The sequence below is a fragment of the Mustelus asterias genome, chromosome 17 (assembly GCF_964213995.1).
Source record: "Mustelus asterias chromosome 17, sMusAst1.hap1.1, whole genome shotgun sequence".
Lineage (NCBI taxonomy): Eukaryota > Metazoa > Chordata > Chondrichthyes > Carcharhiniformes > Triakidae > Mustelus > Mustelus asterias.
Window position 1 is genome coordinate 14,909,950 of NC_135817.1, and position 17,784 is coordinate 14,927,733.

At 45.7% G+C, this 17,784-nt stretch overlaps 1 protein-coding gene across 1 annotated transcript in view; it reads left to right on the forward strand.

Annotated features, from left to right (window-relative positions):
- LOC144506344 (serine/threonine-protein phosphatase with EF-hands 1-like) overlaps positions 1-17,784 on the forward strand; it is a 103,413-nt gene that overhangs the window by 25,211 nt on the left and 60,418 nt on the right. Inside the window, exons 3-4 of the mRNA XM_078232322.1 lie at positions 6,210-6,337; positions 10,982-11,042. Of these exons, the coding sequence (XP_078088448.1) occupies positions 6,210-6,337; positions 10,982-11,042 (189 nt within the window). The remainder of the gene's footprint in view (positions 1-6,209; positions 6,338-10,981; positions 11,043-17,784) is intronic.

Genomic DNA, 17,784 nt, shown 5'->3' on the forward strand with positions numbered 1-17,784 from the left:
GAGGGCAGATGAGAGCTAACCACATTGCTGTGTAGATCTGGAGTCACATGTAGACCAGGCAGGTAAGGATGGCAGATTTCCTTCCCTAAAAGAAATTAGTGAACCAGGGTTTTTTGATGGTGGTTTCATGGTCACCATTGCTGAGATTAGCTTTTTATTTCAGAGTTTAGCTTAGTTTAAATAACTGAGCTGCTATGATGAGATTTGAACCCGTGATGACCTCCAGGCCCATAATATGACCACTATAATGCCTTACCCAAGGTGTATCCATAGAAATCCTACAGTGCAGAAGGAGGCCATTCGGCCCATCGAGTCTGCACCGACCACAATCCCACCCAGGCCCTACCCCCACATATTTTACCCGCTAATCCCTCTAACCTACACATCCCAGGACTCTAAGGGGCAATTTTTTAACCTGGCCAATCAACCTAACCCGCACATCTTTGGAAGGAAACCGGAGCACCCGGAGGAAACCCACGCAGACACGAGGAGAATGTGCAAACTCCACACAGACAGTGACCCGAGCCAGGAATCGAACCCAGGACCCTGGAGCTGTGAAGCAGCAGTGCTAACCACTGTGCTACCGTGCCGTCCACTTTGGTAATACTGCAGTTACAAGCGACAATCACTAGATGACAATGTAGTCCCACTCTTTTGGATTACACTAGCCATGCCACAAGTTCAGCATCTTTATTGTTAGAAAGCACAGGAGATGTATTATAAATAAAGATATGATAAGGGTAGCTAGTGTGTAATTCCACTATTTAAAAAGGGAGAAACCAGTGAATTATAGACCTGTCAGCCTGACATTGGTAGTGGGAAAATTCTACAGTCTATTATAAAAGATTTAATCACAGAACACTTCATAAACAGTGGCAGAATCAGACAGAGTCAGCATGGATTTACGAAAGGGAAATCATGCTTGACAAATCTACTAGAATTCTTCGAGTATGTAACTAGTCAAGTTGATGAGAACTAGTCAGTGGATATGGTTTATTTGGACTTTCAAAAGGCTTTTGACAAAGTCCCACATAAGATGTTAGCGTGTCAGATTAAATCACATGGGATTGGGGGTAGTGTATTGAGATGGATAGAAGACAGGAAACAAAGAGTAGGAATAAACAGGTCATTTTCCGAATGGCAGGCAGTGATTAGTGTGGTACCACACAAGTCGGTGCTAGAACCCCAGCTACTCACAATATATATGTTTGAGTTATAAAGGGAGGCTGGATAGACTGGGACATTTTTCCCTGGAGTGTCGGAAGCTCAGGGGGTCTTATAGGTGTCTATAAAATAATGAGGGGCATAGATCAGCTAGATAGTCAACATCTTTTCTCAAAGGTAGGGGAGTCTAAAACTAGAGGGCATAGGTTTAAGGTGAGAGGGGAGAGATACAAAAGGGTCCAGAAGGGCAGTTTTTTCACACAGAGGGTGATGAGTATCTAGAATGAGCTGCCAGAGGTAGTAGTAGAGGTGGGCACAATTTTGTCTTTTAAAAAGCATTTAGACAGTTGCATGGGTAAGATGGATATAGAGGGATATGGGCCAAATGCGGGTAATTGGGACTAGCTTAGTGGTTAAAAAAAAAGGGCGGCATGGATAAGTTGGGCTGTAAACCTCTATGACCTCTATATATTAACAATTTAGATGAGGGAACTAAATGTAATACCTCCAAATTTGCAGATGGCACAAAGCTGGGTGGGAGAGTGAGCTGTCAGGAGGAGGCAGCGATGCTTCAGTATGATTTGGACAAGTTGAGTGAGTGGGTAAATGCATTGCAGATGCAGTACAATGTGGATACATGTGAGGTTACCCACTTTGTTAGCAAAGACAGGAAGACAGATGGATCTGAATGGCTATAAATTAAGGGGGGGGGGGAATGTGTGTGGAACCCATCCCATTGTGTGAGTCAGTTTGTGTGGAACCCGTACTCCAGTGAAGGTCAGTGTGTGTCGAACCCACATCTCAGTGAGAGTCAATGGCTGGAATTTTACCGTCTGCCACGTGAATTCAAGCAGGCGAGGGAGGGACCATGGAAAGGTCCCTTGACCGCGGGTGGGACTTTACGGTTTCGGGGTGAGCGAGGCTGTAAAATCCCGCCCAATATGTGTGGAACTGTACCCCAGTGAGAGTCAGTGTGTGTGGAACTGTACCCCAGTGAGAGTCAGTGTTTGTGGAACCCATACCCTAGTGAGAGTCAGTGTTTGTGGAACCCATACCCTAGTGAGAGTCATTGTGTGTGGAGCCCATACCCTACTGAGAGTCAGTGTAAGTGGGACCCTTAGCCCGATGAGACTCATTGTCTGTAGGATCCGTACACAAGTCAGAGTCAATGTGTGTGGAATTGTACGCCAGTGAGAGTCAGTGTGTGTGAGAGACCTTTATGTCTGTGGGACCTGTACTCCAGTCAGTGTATGTGGAACACATACTCCAGTGAGAGTCTGTGTGTGCGTGTGGAACTGTTCCCCAGTGAGAGTCAGTGTGTGTGTGTGGAACTGTACCCCAGTGAGAGTCACTGTGTGTGGGTGGAACTGTTCCCCAGTGAGAGTCAGTGTGTGTGGAACCCATACTCCAGTGAGAGTCAGTGTGTGTGGAACTGTACCTCAGTGAGAGTCAGTGTGTGTGGAACTGTACCCCAGTGAGAGTCAGTGTGTGTTGGACCCGTACCCCAGTGAGAGTCAGTGTGTGTGGAACTGTACCCCAGTGAGAGTCAGTGTGTGTTGGACCCGTACCCCAGTGAGAGTCAGTGTGTGTGGAACTGTTCCCCAGTGAGAGTCAGTGTGTGTGGAACTGTATCCCAGTGAGAGTCAGTGGGTGTGGAATTGTTCCCCAGTGAGAGTCAGTGTGTGTGGAACTGTTCCCCAGTGAGAGTAAGTGTGTGTGGAACTGTACCCCAGTGAGAGTCAGTGTGTGTGGAACTGTACCCCAGTGAGAGTCAGTGTGTGTGGAACTGTTCCCCAATGAGAGTCAGTGTGTGTGAAACTGTACCTCAGTGAGAGTCAGTGTGTGTGGAACTGTACCTCAGTGGGAGTCAGTGTGTGTGGAACTGTACCTCAGGGAGAGTCAGTGTGTGTGGAACTGTACCTCAGTGAGAGTCAGTGTGTGTGGAACTGTACCTCAGGGAGAGTCAGTGTGTGTGGAACTGTACCTCAGTGGGAATCAGTGTGTGTGGAACTGTTCCCCAATGAGAGTCAGTGTGTGTGAAACTGTACCTCAGTGAGAGTCAGTGTGTGTGGAACTGTACCTCAGTGGGAATCAGTGTGTGTGGAACTGTTCCCCAATGAGAGTCAGTGTGTGTGAAACTGTACCTCAGTAAGAGTCAGTGTGTGTGGAACTGTACCTCAGTGAGAGTCAGTGTGTGTGGAACTGTACCTCAGTGGGAATCAGTGTGTGTGGAACTGTTCCCCAATGAGAGTCAGTGTGTGTGAAACTGTACCTCAGTGGGAATCAGTGTGTGTGGAACTGTTCCCCAATGAGAGTCAGTGTGTGTGAAACTGTACCTCAGTGAGAGTCAGTGTGTGTGGAACTGTACCTCAGTGGGAATCAGTGTGTGTGGAACTGTTCCCCAATGAGAGTCAGTGTGTGTGAAACTGTACCTCAGTGAGAGTCAGTGTGTGTGGAACTGTTCCCCAGTGAGAGTCAGTGTGTGTGGAACTGTTCCCCAATGAGAGTCAGTGTGTGTGAAACTGTACCTCAGTGAGAGTCAGTGTGTGTGGAACTGTACCCCAGTGAGAGTCAGTGTGTGTGGAACTGTTCCCCAGTGAGAGTCAGTGTGTGTGGAACTGTACCTCAGTGAGAGTCAGTGTGTGTGGAACTGTACCCCAGTGAGAGTCAGTGTGTGTGGAACTGTTCCCCAGTGAGAGTCAGTGTGTGTGGAACTGTTCCCCAGTGAGAGTCAGTGTGTGTGGAACTGTACCCCAGTGAGAGTCAGTGTGTGTGGAACTGTACCCCACCGAGAGTCAGTGTGTGTGGAACTGTACCTCAGTGAGAGTCAGTGTGTGTGGAACTGTTCCCCAGTGAGAGTCAGTGTGTGTTGGACCCGTACCCCAGTGAGAGTCAGTGTGTGTGGAACTGTACCCCAGTGAGAGTCAGTGTGTGTTGGACCCGTACCCCAGTGAGAGTCAGTGTGTGTGGAACTGTTCCCCAGTGAGAGTCAGTGTGTGTGGAACCCATAACCCAGTAAGAGTCAGTGTGTGTGAAACTGTACCCCAGTGAGAGTCAGTGTGTGTGGAACTGTTCCCCAGTGAGAGTCAGTGTGTGTGGTACTGTACCCCAGTGAGAGTCAGTGTGTGTGGAACTGTACCCCAGTGGGAGTCAGTGTGTGTGGAACTGTTCCCCAGTGAGAGTCAGTGTGTGTGGAACTGTGCCCCAGTGAGAGTCAGTGTGTGTGGAACTGTACCCCAGTGAGAGTCAGTGTGTGTGGAACTGTACCCCAGTGAGAGTCAGTGTGTGTGGAACTGTATCCCAGTGAGAGTCAGTGTATGTGGAACTGTACCCCAGTGGGAGTCAGTGTGTGTGGAACTTTTCCTCAGTGAATGATCTGGCTGCTGTTTAAAAAAGGAGGTAGACAAAAGGTGGTTAACTATAGGCCGGTTAGCTTAACTTCTGTAGTAGGGAAAATGCTTGAATCTATCATCAAGGAAGAAATAGCGAGACATCTGGATATAAATTGTCCCATTGGTAAGACGCAGCATGGGTTCATAAAGGGCAGGTCATGTTTGACTAATTTTGTGGAATTCTTTGAGAACATTACATGTGCAGTGGACAATGGGGAGCCTGTGGATGTGGTGTATCTGGATTTCCAGAAGGCATTTGACAAGGTGCCGCACCAAAGACTGCTACATAAGGTAAAGGTGCACGGTGTTACGGTAATGTATTCGCATGGATAGTGGATTGGTTAACTAACAGAAAGCAAAGAGTGGGGGTAAATGGGTGTTTTTCTGGTTGGCGATCAGTGACTAGTGGTGTGCCTCAGGGATCAGTGTTGGGACCGCAATTATTTACGATTTACATAGATGAGTTGGAGTTGGGGACCAAGTGTAGTGTGTCAAAATTCGCAGATGACACTAAGATGGGTGGAAGAGCAAAGTGTGCAGAGGACGCTGAAAGTCTGCAAAGGGATATCGATAATCTAAGTGAGTGGGCGAGGGTCTGGCAGATGGAGTACAATGTTGGTAAATGTGAGGTCATCCATTTTGGTAGGAATAACAGCAAAGTGGACTATTATTTAAATGGTAAAAAATTGCAGCATGCTGCTGTGCAGAGGGACCTGGGTGTCCTTGTGCAGGAATCTCAAAGAGTTAGTTTGCAGGTGCAGCAGGTAATTAAGAAGGCAAATGGAATTTTGTCCTTCATTGCTGGAGGGATGGAGTTTATAAACAGCGAGATTATGTTGCAGCTGTATAAGGTGCTGTTGAGGCCACGCCTGGAGTACTGTGTACAGTTTTGGTCTCCTTACTTGAGAAAGGATATACTGGCACTGGAGGGGGTGCAGAGGAGATTCACTAGGTTGATTCCGGAGTTGAGAGGGTTGGCTTATGAGGAGAGACTGAGTAGACTGGGGCTATACTCATTGGAATTCAGAAGAATGAGGGGAGATCTTATAGAAACATATAAGATTATGAAGGGAATAGATAAGATAGAAGCAGGGAAGTTGTTTCCACTGGCGGGTGAAACTAGAACGAGGGGGCATAGCTTCAAAATAAGGGGAAGCAGATTTAGGACTGAGTTGAGGAGGAACTTCTTCACACAAAGGGTTGTGAATCTGTGGAATTCCCTGCCCAGTAAAGCAGTTGAGGCTACCTCATTAAATGTTTTTAAGGCAAGGATAGATAAATTTTTGAACAGTAAAGGAATTGAGGGTTATGATGAGCAGGCGGGTAAGTGGAGCTGAGTCCACGAAAAGATCAGCCATGATCTTTTTGAATGGTGGAGCAGGCTCAAGGGGCCAGATGGCCTACTCCTGCTCCTCGTTCTTATGTTCTTATGATCTTATTGAGTGGCAGTTCAGGCCTGAAGGGGCCGAGTGGTCTACTCCTAATTATGTTGATAAGATCTTTTCCCACCTCCTGCCCCCATTCTCCCCCTCCCCCGCGCTGGCCTGCCAGTCTAGCTTGATGACGCTGAGTGACACTTCCTTCTCTCATTGCCCTGTTGAAATAAATCTTTCCAAGCTGTTATTAATATTATTCTTTGCCATCACTTTGCAGCCATTAAAGCCGCCATATTGATTCAGGGCTGGTACCGTCGCTACGTAGCACGAATGGAAATGAGACGTCGCTACACATGGAGCATTTTTCAGTCCATTGAGTATGCTGGAGAACAAGACCAACTACAGGTCAGATTCATTCTCATTGTGTATTCCAAATTATTCATATATATCGGCAAATCAATCTGTGCATCAAAATAGAATTAACAGTTGGTAATCCAGAACTGGAATATTGCAGAAACAGGGAGACGTGTTGTCAAAGCTTTTCATCTAGCACCCATCAGGACAAATGCAAGAATGTCATGAATCATATCTAACAGTAGACATTTTGTTTTGGGTTTTGCAAGTGTGGACTGGTTGAGTACAGTCTGTTACAAACAACTGAAGGAACACGCAGTTTGATTCAATCTGCCAATTGCTAGGACATACGGCTTAACGTAACTGGGATCACACCAGCACTGAAAGTTACACACAAGGAGGTGATTCTCCCAAAAGTGCTGAATTGGTGGGTAAACTGTTCTCCATCATGACTGTTTTCTCAGTTCAACTTCTTACCCGAATCTCCCCACACTCTGCGCACTGCAGAGGTCACAATCGTGAATCTCATTAAAAACCCAGGGGGGCGGGGCCTATTCACACCAGAGTCTGACAGTTCTGGAACTCTGCGCATGCGCAGTGGGCCCGATCTGTCAGACTCCCCATTTGTTGTCCAGTTCGATCACTGGCCAACCCGGGACCCCCGCAGTGCTGCCCCTCCTGGCCCCTCAGGGCCCGATCGTGGCCCCCACAACAATTCCCGGGCCAGCCCTGACCTGGAGCACCCCGATGTCCAGCCCCCCCCCCCCCCCCTCCCCGGGAGGCAACCCCCACTCCCCCCAGCTCACCTCGATCGCTGGCCTCCCTCCAGCCCAGACCGATCCCCATGCAGAGTGACAGCGGGACTCCCACCCCCACCAATCGCCCCTAGGTCCCGCCCACAATAGACCTCACCCCCTTGGCCCAACCGCCTGGGGGGCACCGATTGCCCTCCCCTTCATGCCGGCGGAGTCTCTCACTCGTTCCCCAAATGTGGGGAGCTACTCTAAACCCCACTGGAATGAAGTACTCCTGGCGGGGTGGGAGATTCAATCGGGACCGACAAGTTCCTGATAATGAAATGCAAAACATATTTAAACTACATTAAAAAAAGATTCAAATGACTTACCTCTCTTCCCGCCGATTTCCAGCGTGATCTGGACTCCGACTGTTCTCTGGCTCTGGGAGATGCGCATGCGCAAATCCCGGAAAAAGACCGGTGACGTATATCTCCCAGCCCGACCCGCCAGAAAAGTTGTGGGTCGTGATGGGAGGTTCGCCCCCAAGGTTGCTCAGTTGCTCTCTGGGTAGAACAAAGAAAGCACAGGAACAGGCCCTTTGGCCCTCCAAGCCTGCACCGACCATGCTCTCCGACTGAATTAAAACCCCCTACCCTTCCGGGTACCATATCCCTCTATTCCCATCCTGCGTCCAGACACCCCTTAAAAATCACTGTCGTATCTGCTTCCACTACATTTCCTGGCAGCGAGTTCCAGGCACCCCCCACCCTCTGTGTAAAAAAACTTGCCTCGTACATCTCCTTTAAACCTTGCTCCTTGCATCTTAAATTTATGCCCCCTAGTAATTGACTCTTCCACCCTGGGGAAAAAGCTTCTGACTGTCCACTCTGTCCATGCCAATCATAATCTTGTAGACTTCTATCAGGTCGCCCCTAAACCTCCGTCGCTCCTCAACCTCCGTGAGAACAAACCAAATTTCTCCAGCCTCTCCTCATAACTAATGCCTCCATACCAGACAACATCCTGGTAAATCTTTTCTGTACACTCTCCAAATCCTCCATATCCTTCTGGTAGTGTGGCAACCAGAATTGAACAGCATATTCAAGTGTGGCCTAACTAAGGTTGCATAAAGCTGCATCATGACTTGCCAATTTTTAACCTCAATGCCCTGGCTGATGAAGGCAAGCATGCCGTATGCCTTCTTGACTACCTTCTCCCTCTGCGTTGCCACTTTCAGTGACCTGTGTATCTGTACACAATTCTATGACTGAGCCAGCTCTGTATCCATCTTGCCAGCTCACCTCTGATCCCCTGCGACTTCACCTTCTGTACCAGTCTGCCATGAGGGACCTTGTCAAAGGCCTTACTGAAGTCCATGTAGACAACATCCACTGCCCTACCCTCATCAATCATCTTCGTCACTTCCTTGAAAAACTCGATCACGTTCGTGAAACACAACTTCCCCTTCACAAAACCATGTTGCCTCTCACTAATACATCCACTTATTTCCAAGTGGGAATAAAGCCTGTCTCGAAGAATCCCCTCCAATAATTTCCCTACCACTGATGTAAGGCTCACCGGCCTGTAATTACCTGGATTATCCTTGCTACCCTTCTTAAACAAAGGAACAACATTGGCTATTCTCCAATCCTCTAGGACCTCCCCTGTGACCAGTGAGGTACAAAGATTTCTCTCAAGGCCTCAGCAATTTCCTCCCTTGCCTCTCTCAGTATTCTGGGATATATCCCATCAGGCCCTGGGGATTTGTCTACCTTAATGTTTCTCAAGACTGCCAGTACCTCCTTTTTGATCTCAACATGACTCAAACCATCTACACACCCTTCCCGATACTCATCATCCACCAAGTCCTTCTCTTTGGTGAATACTGACACAAAGTACTCATTTAATACCTCGCCCATTTCCTCTGACTCCACGCATGGATTCCCTCCCCTGTCCTTGAGTGGGCCTACCCTCTCCCTGGCTACCCTCTCCCTGGCTACCCTCTTGCTCTTTATATATGTATAAAAAGCCTTGGGATTTTCCTTAATCCTGCTGGCCAATGACTTTTCGTGACCCCTTTTAGCCCTCCTTACTCCTTGCCTAAGTTTCTTTCTACTTTCCATGTGTATTCCACACTTGCTTCATGTGTTCCCAGCTTCCTAGCCTTGATAAATGCTTCCTTTTTATCTTTGACTAGGCTCACAATATCTCTCATTATCCAAGGTTCCCAAAACTTGCCATACTTATCCTTCATCCTTACAGAAATGTGCCGGTCCTGAATTTCCATCAATTTACATTTGAAAGCCTCCCGCATGCCAGATGTTGATTTGGCCTCAAACATCTGTCCCCAATCTACATTCTTTAGTTCCTGCCTAATATTGTTGTAATTAGCTTTCCCCCAATTTAGCATCTTCATTTGAGGACTACACTTATCTTTATCCATCAGTACCTAAAGCTTACTGAATTGTGGTCACTGTTCCCAAACTGCTACCCTACTGGAAACATCCTCTTGGACTGACAGCACCTATTGGAAAATATCACTTGTGTGGTCACTGCACAGCAGCAGTGTGAAAAAGTTTGCTTAAGCCATTGTTCATTTTTTTTCCTGTACTTCGCCTTTCCAGGGTAATTTGAGGTGGACCAGGCACTTTTCAGGTCTAAATGTTGCGACCTTTTGCTCATTTGTGAGTCTCAAGTCCAGGATTATGTAGAATTGCATTGTATTCAGATCATATGGCTCATCTGGTCTAGGCTGGTGTTTTTGCATCCACATTATTCACCTTCCTGTGATAGTGAGTCCCACATTCCAATCAGAAGATAAATCCTGAATTCCGGATTGGATTTATTAGTGACTATCCAATATTTGTTGTTGTTAGTTTTGGTCTCCAATAAGTGGTAATCTTGTCTCTACATTGATTGTTCACAAACAAAAAGATCTCTATCCAGTGACCCCTCACCTTCCTCTTCCCACGGGAAAGAACCCCAGTCTGTTCAGTCTTCCCCAATGGGAATGACCCTCTCTGTTCTGCGGTCATTGTAGTAAATCTAATTTTGCACTTTCCCCAGTGTCTTTATAACCTTCTGATAACATGGACACCAGAACTGTACAGAGGACTCCCAAGTGCAGTCTAAACAAGGTTTGACATATAACTTCTCTCACAAAGATAAAGGAACATCTAACACCCAGAAACACATGCACACGTGGTGGATTAGGAATATTCTGTTGTATTTATTAAGAGGTCTTGTGGCGCAATGATTTGTGTCACTGACTCTGAGCCAGCAGCTCTGGGTTCGATTCTCGCCCCAAGATTTGATGGCCAAGGAAGGTGCGTTTATAAAATGGTCAAACAGGTTGCGTGTCAACCTGCAAATCCTTCCAAAAACTCCAATGGTAGGTGGTTAGAGTGGGAAAGAGTCCTGGTCAACCATGCTTGATATGGTGTGGTGCTTCCTGGCAACAGACTAGTGACCTGTTCCAGGAATTACTAGTTTTGGAAATGGCAGAAAATCTGCCTTAGTGCAACCCTAGGTGCAGGAAGAGGATTTGAATGGAAAATTGTATTTATTAAATATGCACGAATGCTGTGTATATACCCATTATAGTTAATGGAGTACCAACATGAGGACACTCCCACAGTCCAAAGATGTGCAGGTTAGTTGGATTGGACTAAATTGTCCCTTAATATCCCAAGATGTGTTGGTCCCTGACACAGCTAAATCTAACTAGCTGTACATTTCCCAACACTGCCCGAGGGTAACTCTTTAATGGTCATTTTGGTTCATAACTGCACTGAGGATAGTCTTTTGAGTTTTGCACTGTGTTTAATTTATGCTTACCCTTATTCTTGTGTAGTTACGGTGTTGAGTTGGGAGACCAGTTGTGTGCAGTGATACAGATGTTCTTGCAGGTGTTCATGACGGACTGCCTTTGAAATGCTGCTTTGTGTCTCTTTTGCAGCTGTCTCACTTCTTCAGTTTTCTAATGGATCACTATAGTCAGCTCAGTGGGGCGAACAGTGGTGAGTAACAAAACCCTACGGGCAATTTTCTTCGTTTGAGATCTTCAGAAGGTCCATTGTTTGAAAGAAACACTTTGGTCACATTCCAAATGAATGCACATTCTTGCATTCATACTGTTTTGAAGTTAGTTCAGAAATACCTTTGAGTTTTTATTCCTTTATGTTCTGTTCTGAATGTTTTGTATGAATGGCTTGAGACCTGATTACTATTTCACATTTATTAATGTTTCAGGCCACTCTTGGACTCAGCTATATTGAGGGAAAAAATGACTGACAATTATTTCAATACAAGTCCTGATTTAACCAGGGGAGCTATTTTCACAAGATCCAGGTCCCTATCTATAGTTATGGGAGCGCACACAGCACACTAGCACACAGTTAGGAGGAAAGAGTGAGTGAAAAGAAGAGAATGAGTGATTAGGGTCTTCCCAGGAGCAGTGAATCCTGAGCGAACCATGTGTCTAAGACGGAGCTACTGATTTAGCACTGAATGTTTGATTTTGGAAAGCATCACCCCAGTGGGAAACTTGAACCTGTACATTTTTCCCAGAGGAATGGGAGGAGGCCATTCAGCCTTTGAGCCTGTCTTGCCATTCAGTTTGACCCTGTCCATGCATAAAGCCACCTTACTCCCCAAAATTTCAGCTTTGGACAGGCCTTTTACAGAATGAAGATAAGTTTGTGTCATGTGGGTCACACCTGTTGCTGTGCAACAATGCCAAGGTCACAGGTAAAATTATAATGGGATGCCTGTGTTAAAATGCTACAGTCAGACAAACTGAGATTACATCCAGATTTCCAACAGAGTGTCTCTCAGTTAGTATCAGAGCTATTGTCTAACCCAGAGGTATCGCCGTTGCCCCTCTCTGTTACAAGAAATTAAAGTAAATGATACGTTAGTTCCATTAATGGACAGCAAGCAAGCTGACTGAAGATTGCCTGGTATATTATAAATGTTATTATCCATTTTCACAGTCACCTTAACTCCATTACCTACAACAGTGTGATCGAAACAGATTATTGTAGCATATAATAGTACATTGAAATGTCCATTAATTCATCTCACTGCCTGTCTGGACTCCAGCACTTTGACACCTTGCAGAACCCGTAACAAATGCAATCGTGTCTTCATGTGAAAGTTTGCTCATTTAAGAAGAGTGAATGTGGATAGAGTGGAGAAGCTAGCACTGTTCTCCTTAGAGAGAGAAGCATGGTGACTTGAGACCACAAATAAGGTAGTCGAATGCGTTGTTTAAAGAAGGATCTTCTTTGTTTAAATAAATAATGAAGTTTAACAATAACTAACTCAGCAGAACAGTAGTAACAATGAAAATAGGAGCACTAGTAAAACAAGCTTGCAGAACACACTCTTGCAGACTGAAAAGCCCACCAAAAGCCACACATCTCAGAAAGATGTGAAGGAGTAGGACCTATCAAATGTGACGGTGGGAAAGTCTGTATAGAACTGGTAGAAATAGCAGAGGCACTCAATGAATACTTTACTTCAGTATTCACAGTGGAAAGGGATCTTGGTAGTTGCAGTGCAGACTTGCAGTGGACTGAGAAGATTGAGCATGTGGACCATACAACCATAGAAAATTACAGCTCAGAAACAGGCCTTTTGGCCCTTCTTGTCTGTGCCGAACCATTTTATGCCTAGTCCCACTGACCTGCACTTGGACCATATCCCTCCACACCCCTCTCATCCATGAACCCGTCCAAGTTTTTCTTAAATGTTAAAAGTGACCCTGCATTTACCACTTTATCCGGCAGCTCATTCCACACTCCCACCACTCTCTGTGTGAAGAAGCCCCCCCTAATATTCCCTTTAAACTTTTCTCCTTTCACCCTTAACCCATGCCCTCTGGTTTTTTTCTCCCCTAGCCTCAGCGGAAAAAGCCTGCTTGCATTCACTCTATCGATAGCCATCAAATTCTTATACAGCTCTATCAAATCTCCCCTCAATCTTCTACGCTCCAGGGAATAAAGTCCCAACCTATTCAATCTCTCTCTGTAACTCAGCTTCTCAAGTCCCGGCAGCATCCTTGTGAACCTTCTCTGCACTCTTTCAATCTTATTTACATCCTTCCTGTAACTAGGTGACCAAAACTGTACACAATACTCCAAATTCGGCCTCACCAATGCCTTATATAACCTTACCATAACACTCCAACTTTTATACTCGATACTCCGATTTATAAAGGCCAATGTACCAAAGGCACTCTTTACGACCCTATCCACCTGTGATGTCACTTTTAGGGAATTCTGTACCTGTATTCCCAGATCCCTCTGTTCAACTGCACTCTTCAGAGTCCTACCATTTACCCTGTACGTTCTTCTTTGGTTTGTCCTTCCAAAGTGCAATATCTCACACTTGTCTGCATTAAATTCCATTTGCCATTTTTCAGCCCATTTTTCTAGTTGGTCCAAATCCCTCTGAAAGCTTTGAAAATCTACCTCACTGTCCACTACACCTCAAATCTTTGTATCATCAGCAAACTTGCTGATCCAATTTACCACATTATCATCCAGATCATTGATATAGATGACAAACAACAATGGACCCAACACAGATCCCTGCGGCACACCACTAGTCACAGGCCTCCACTCAGAGAAGCAATCCTCCACAACCACTCTCTGGCTTCTTCCATTGAGCCAGTGTCTTATCCAATTTACTACCTCCCTATGTATACCTAGCGACTGAACCTTCCTAACTAACCTCCCATGAGGGACCTTGTCAAAGGCCTTGCTGAAATCCAGGTAGACAACATCCACCGCCTTCCCTTCATCCACTTTCCTGGTAACCTCCTCGAAAAACTCTAATAGATTGGTCAAACATGACCTACCACGCACAAAGCCATGTTGACTCTCCCTAATAAGTCCCTGTCTATCCAAATATTTGTAGATCCTATCCCTTATCACACCTTCCAATAACTTGCCCACCACTGACGTCAAACTTACTGGCCGATAATTTCCCGGATTTCTTTTGGAACCTTTTTTAAACAACGGAACAACATGAGCCACCCTCCAATCATCCGGCACCTCCCCCGTGAATACTGACATTTTAAATATGTCTGCCAGGGCCCCTGCAAGTTCAACACTAGCTTCCCTCAAGGTCCGTGGGAATACCCTGTCCGGTCCTGGGGATTTATCCACTCTGATTTGCCTCAAGACAGCGAGCACCTCCTCCCCTTTAATCTGTAAAGGTTCCATGGCCTCCCTACCTGTTTGCCCTATTTCCGTAGACTCCATGCTCGTTTCCTCAGTAAATACGGATGCAAAACAACCATTTAGTATCTCCCCCATCTCTTTTGGTTCCATACACAGTGTACCACTCTGGTCTTCAAGAGGACCAATTTTATCCCTCACTATCCTTTTGCTCCTAACATACCTATAGAAGCTCTTTGGATTTTTCTTCACTCTGGACATTAGGAAAGAGGATGTGTTGGAACTTTTGAAAAGCATCAAGTTAGATAAATCGCCAGAACCGGATGGGATGTACCCCAGGTTACTGTGGGAGGCGAGGGAAGAGATTGCTGAGCCTCTGGCGATGATCTTTGCGTCATCAATGGAGACGGGAGAGGTTCCGGAGGATTGGAGGATTGCGGATGTGGTTCTGTTATTCAAGAAAGGGAGAAAAGATAGCCCAGGAAATTATAGACCAGTGAGTCTAACCTCAGTGGATGGTAAGTTGATGGAGAAGATCCTGAGAGGCAGGATTTATGAACATCTGGAGAGGAATAGTATGATCAGAAATAGCCAGCATGGCTTTGTCCAAGGCAGATCATGCCTTATGAGCCTAATTGAATTTTTTGAAGATGTAACTAGACACATAGACGAGGGAAGAGTGGTAGATGTAGTTTATATATGGATTTCAGCAAGGCGTTTGATAAGGTGCCCCATGCAAGGCTCATTGAGAAAGTGAAGGGGCATGGGATACAAGGGGACATTGCTTTGTGGATTCAGAACTGGCTTGCCCAGAGAAGGCATAGAATGGTCGTAGATGGGTCTTTTTCAGCTTGGAGGTCAGTCACCAGTGGAGTGTCCCAGGGATCTGTTCTGGGACCCTTGCTTTTTGTGATTTTTATAAATGACCTGGATGAGGAAGTGGAAGGATGGTTTGGCAAGTTTGCTGATGACACAAAGGTTGGTGATGTTGTGGATAGTGTAGAGGGGTGTCAGCAGTTGCAACGAGACATAGATAAGATGCAAGACTGGGCGGAGAAGTGGCAGATGGACTTCATGATGTGGAGATGCCGGCGTTGGACTGGGGTAAACACAGTAAGAAGTTTAACAACACCAGGTTAAAGTCCAACAGGTTTATTTGGTAGCAAAAGCCACACAAGCTTTCAGAGCCCCAAGCCCCTTCTTCAGGTGAGTGGGAATTCTGTTCACAAACAGGGCATATAAAGACACAAACTCAATTTGCGTGAATAATGGTTGGAACTAGAACTAGAACTAGATGGACTTCAACCCAGATAAGTGTGTGGTGGTTCATTTTGGCAGGTCGAATAGGATGGAAGAATATAATATTAAGGGTAAGACGCTTGGCAGTGTGGAAGATCAGAAGGATCTTGGAGTCTTGGTTCATAGGACGCTCAAAGCAGCATCGCAGGTAAAGCCGTGGTTAAGAAGGCGTATGGAGTACTGGTCTTCATCAATATAGGAATTGAGTTTAGAAATTGGGAGATAATGCTGCAGCTGTATAGGACCCTGGTCAGACCCCACCTGGAGTACTGTGCCCAGTTCTGGTCACCTCATTACAGAAAGGATGTGGAAGCCATAGAAAGGGTGCAGAGGAGATTTACAAGGATGTTGCCTGGATTAGGTGGCATGCCTTCTGAGGATAGGTTGAGAGAGCTAGGTCTTTTCTCCTTGGAGAGGCGAAGGATGAGAGGTGACCTGATAGAGGTGTATAAGATGTTGAGAGGTATTGATAGAGTGGATTCTCAGATGCTTTTACCCAGGGCTGAAATGGTTTCCACAAGAGGTCACAGGTTTAGGGTGCTGGGGAGTAGGTACAGAGGAGATGTTAGGGGTAAGTTTTTCACTCAGAGGGTGGTGGGTGCGTGGAATCGGCTGCCGGTAGTGGTGGTGGAGGTGGATTCGATAGGGTCTTTTAAGAGACTTTTGGATAAGTTCATGGAAGTTAGTAAGATAGAGGGTTATAGCTAAGCCTAGTAGGTAGGGACATGTTCGGTGCAACTTGTGGGCCGAAGGGCTGTAGCTTTTCTATGTTCTATGTTCTATAAACCTCAACAGATGCCAGTAAAAAAACTACATAGGAGAAAAGGCTGATAGAAAACTCTGTACTCAAAATGACACTTTGTAACAAGAAAGTAGCGAGGAGATCAAAAGCATGAGGGCTCTGGACAGAGTAGATGGAGTAACTGTTCCCAGTCCAAAGATGTGCAGGTTAGGTTGATTGGCCAGGTTAAAAAATTGCCCCTTAGAGTCCTGGGATATGTAGGTTAGAGGGATTAGCGGGTAAAAGTATGTGGGGGTAGGGCCTGGGTGGGATTGTGGTCGGTGCAGACTCGATGGGCCGAATGGCCTCCTTCTGCACTGTAGGGTTTCTATGATTCTATTCTATGGTGGAAAGATAGAGAACCAGAGGACAAAGATTGAAGGTAAATGGTAAAAGAAGCAATGGAGACATGAGGATAAATTTTCTGACATGGGGAATGGTTAGGACATGGCCACCTCGGCTGGTGAGTGGGCCGCATGAGTGGCCCTCCTTCATCTCATTGGGCCACAAGATTGAAATAGGGCATGTTCACGTACCAAAGTGTAACCTCCCCCGCCCACCGATGTTGTAACCAGGACGGTCTCCTGAGGTAGGGTAATTCTGCTCACTGCGTTTGCGTACCTAGAATTTGCAAGGTGAACCCATTGAACTGTAGCAGCACTTTGATTGGATACAGAGGAAGCACGTGACTGGAAATAATTCAGGCTACATAGCTTCAATCAAGAGAGTCATCTGAATTGAGAAGATTTTCAGTTGTTATTGCAGAGAGCATGATGGGCTGAATAGCCTCTTTCTGTGCTGTAAACATTCTTTAATTCTGTGGTTCTAAGAATAACTTCAAGCCATCCATTTGAAGAAGAATAGCAGCCATAATGGTATGGAGATTACAGTCTACCCCAACCAAAACATTACATTTGAACAAGAAAATTTGTTACCTCCCCCTCCCCCGTAATGTCAAATCATTAAAAATATTTTCATTATTGGCCTCCTGCTAAGTTTGAATGATCTGCGGAATACTCTGATCACGGATCTATTTGTATTTTAGCAGACCCTTTATCCAGGAGAATAAGCTTCCACTCTCTCAGGTTACTCTTCTTATTATCTACCATCTGGATACTACCTACTAACACTTGAATTAGGAGCAGAAGTAGGCACTCGGCCCCTTAATCCTGGTCCACCATTCAATAAGATCATGGCTGATCTGATTGTAACCTGATTGTACCCTGATGTTAGGGTCCTGGACCTGAACTACAGGTAAGTTATGAAGCCAGACTAGACCCCAATAATCTTTCTATTTTGGCATAAATGTGAGCATGGGATGCTTGGCCCAGGAATAATTCCACTGACAAATTAGAGATCTTTTATCAAAGCAAGCTTCATTCATAACAGTTTGAATAAAACTCTAACAAAACGAAGCAGCTTAACTTTTAACAATTGAATAAGAGTTAGAAATGAAAAGAAACAACTCCAGTTTTTAACTTCTCACTATTTCAG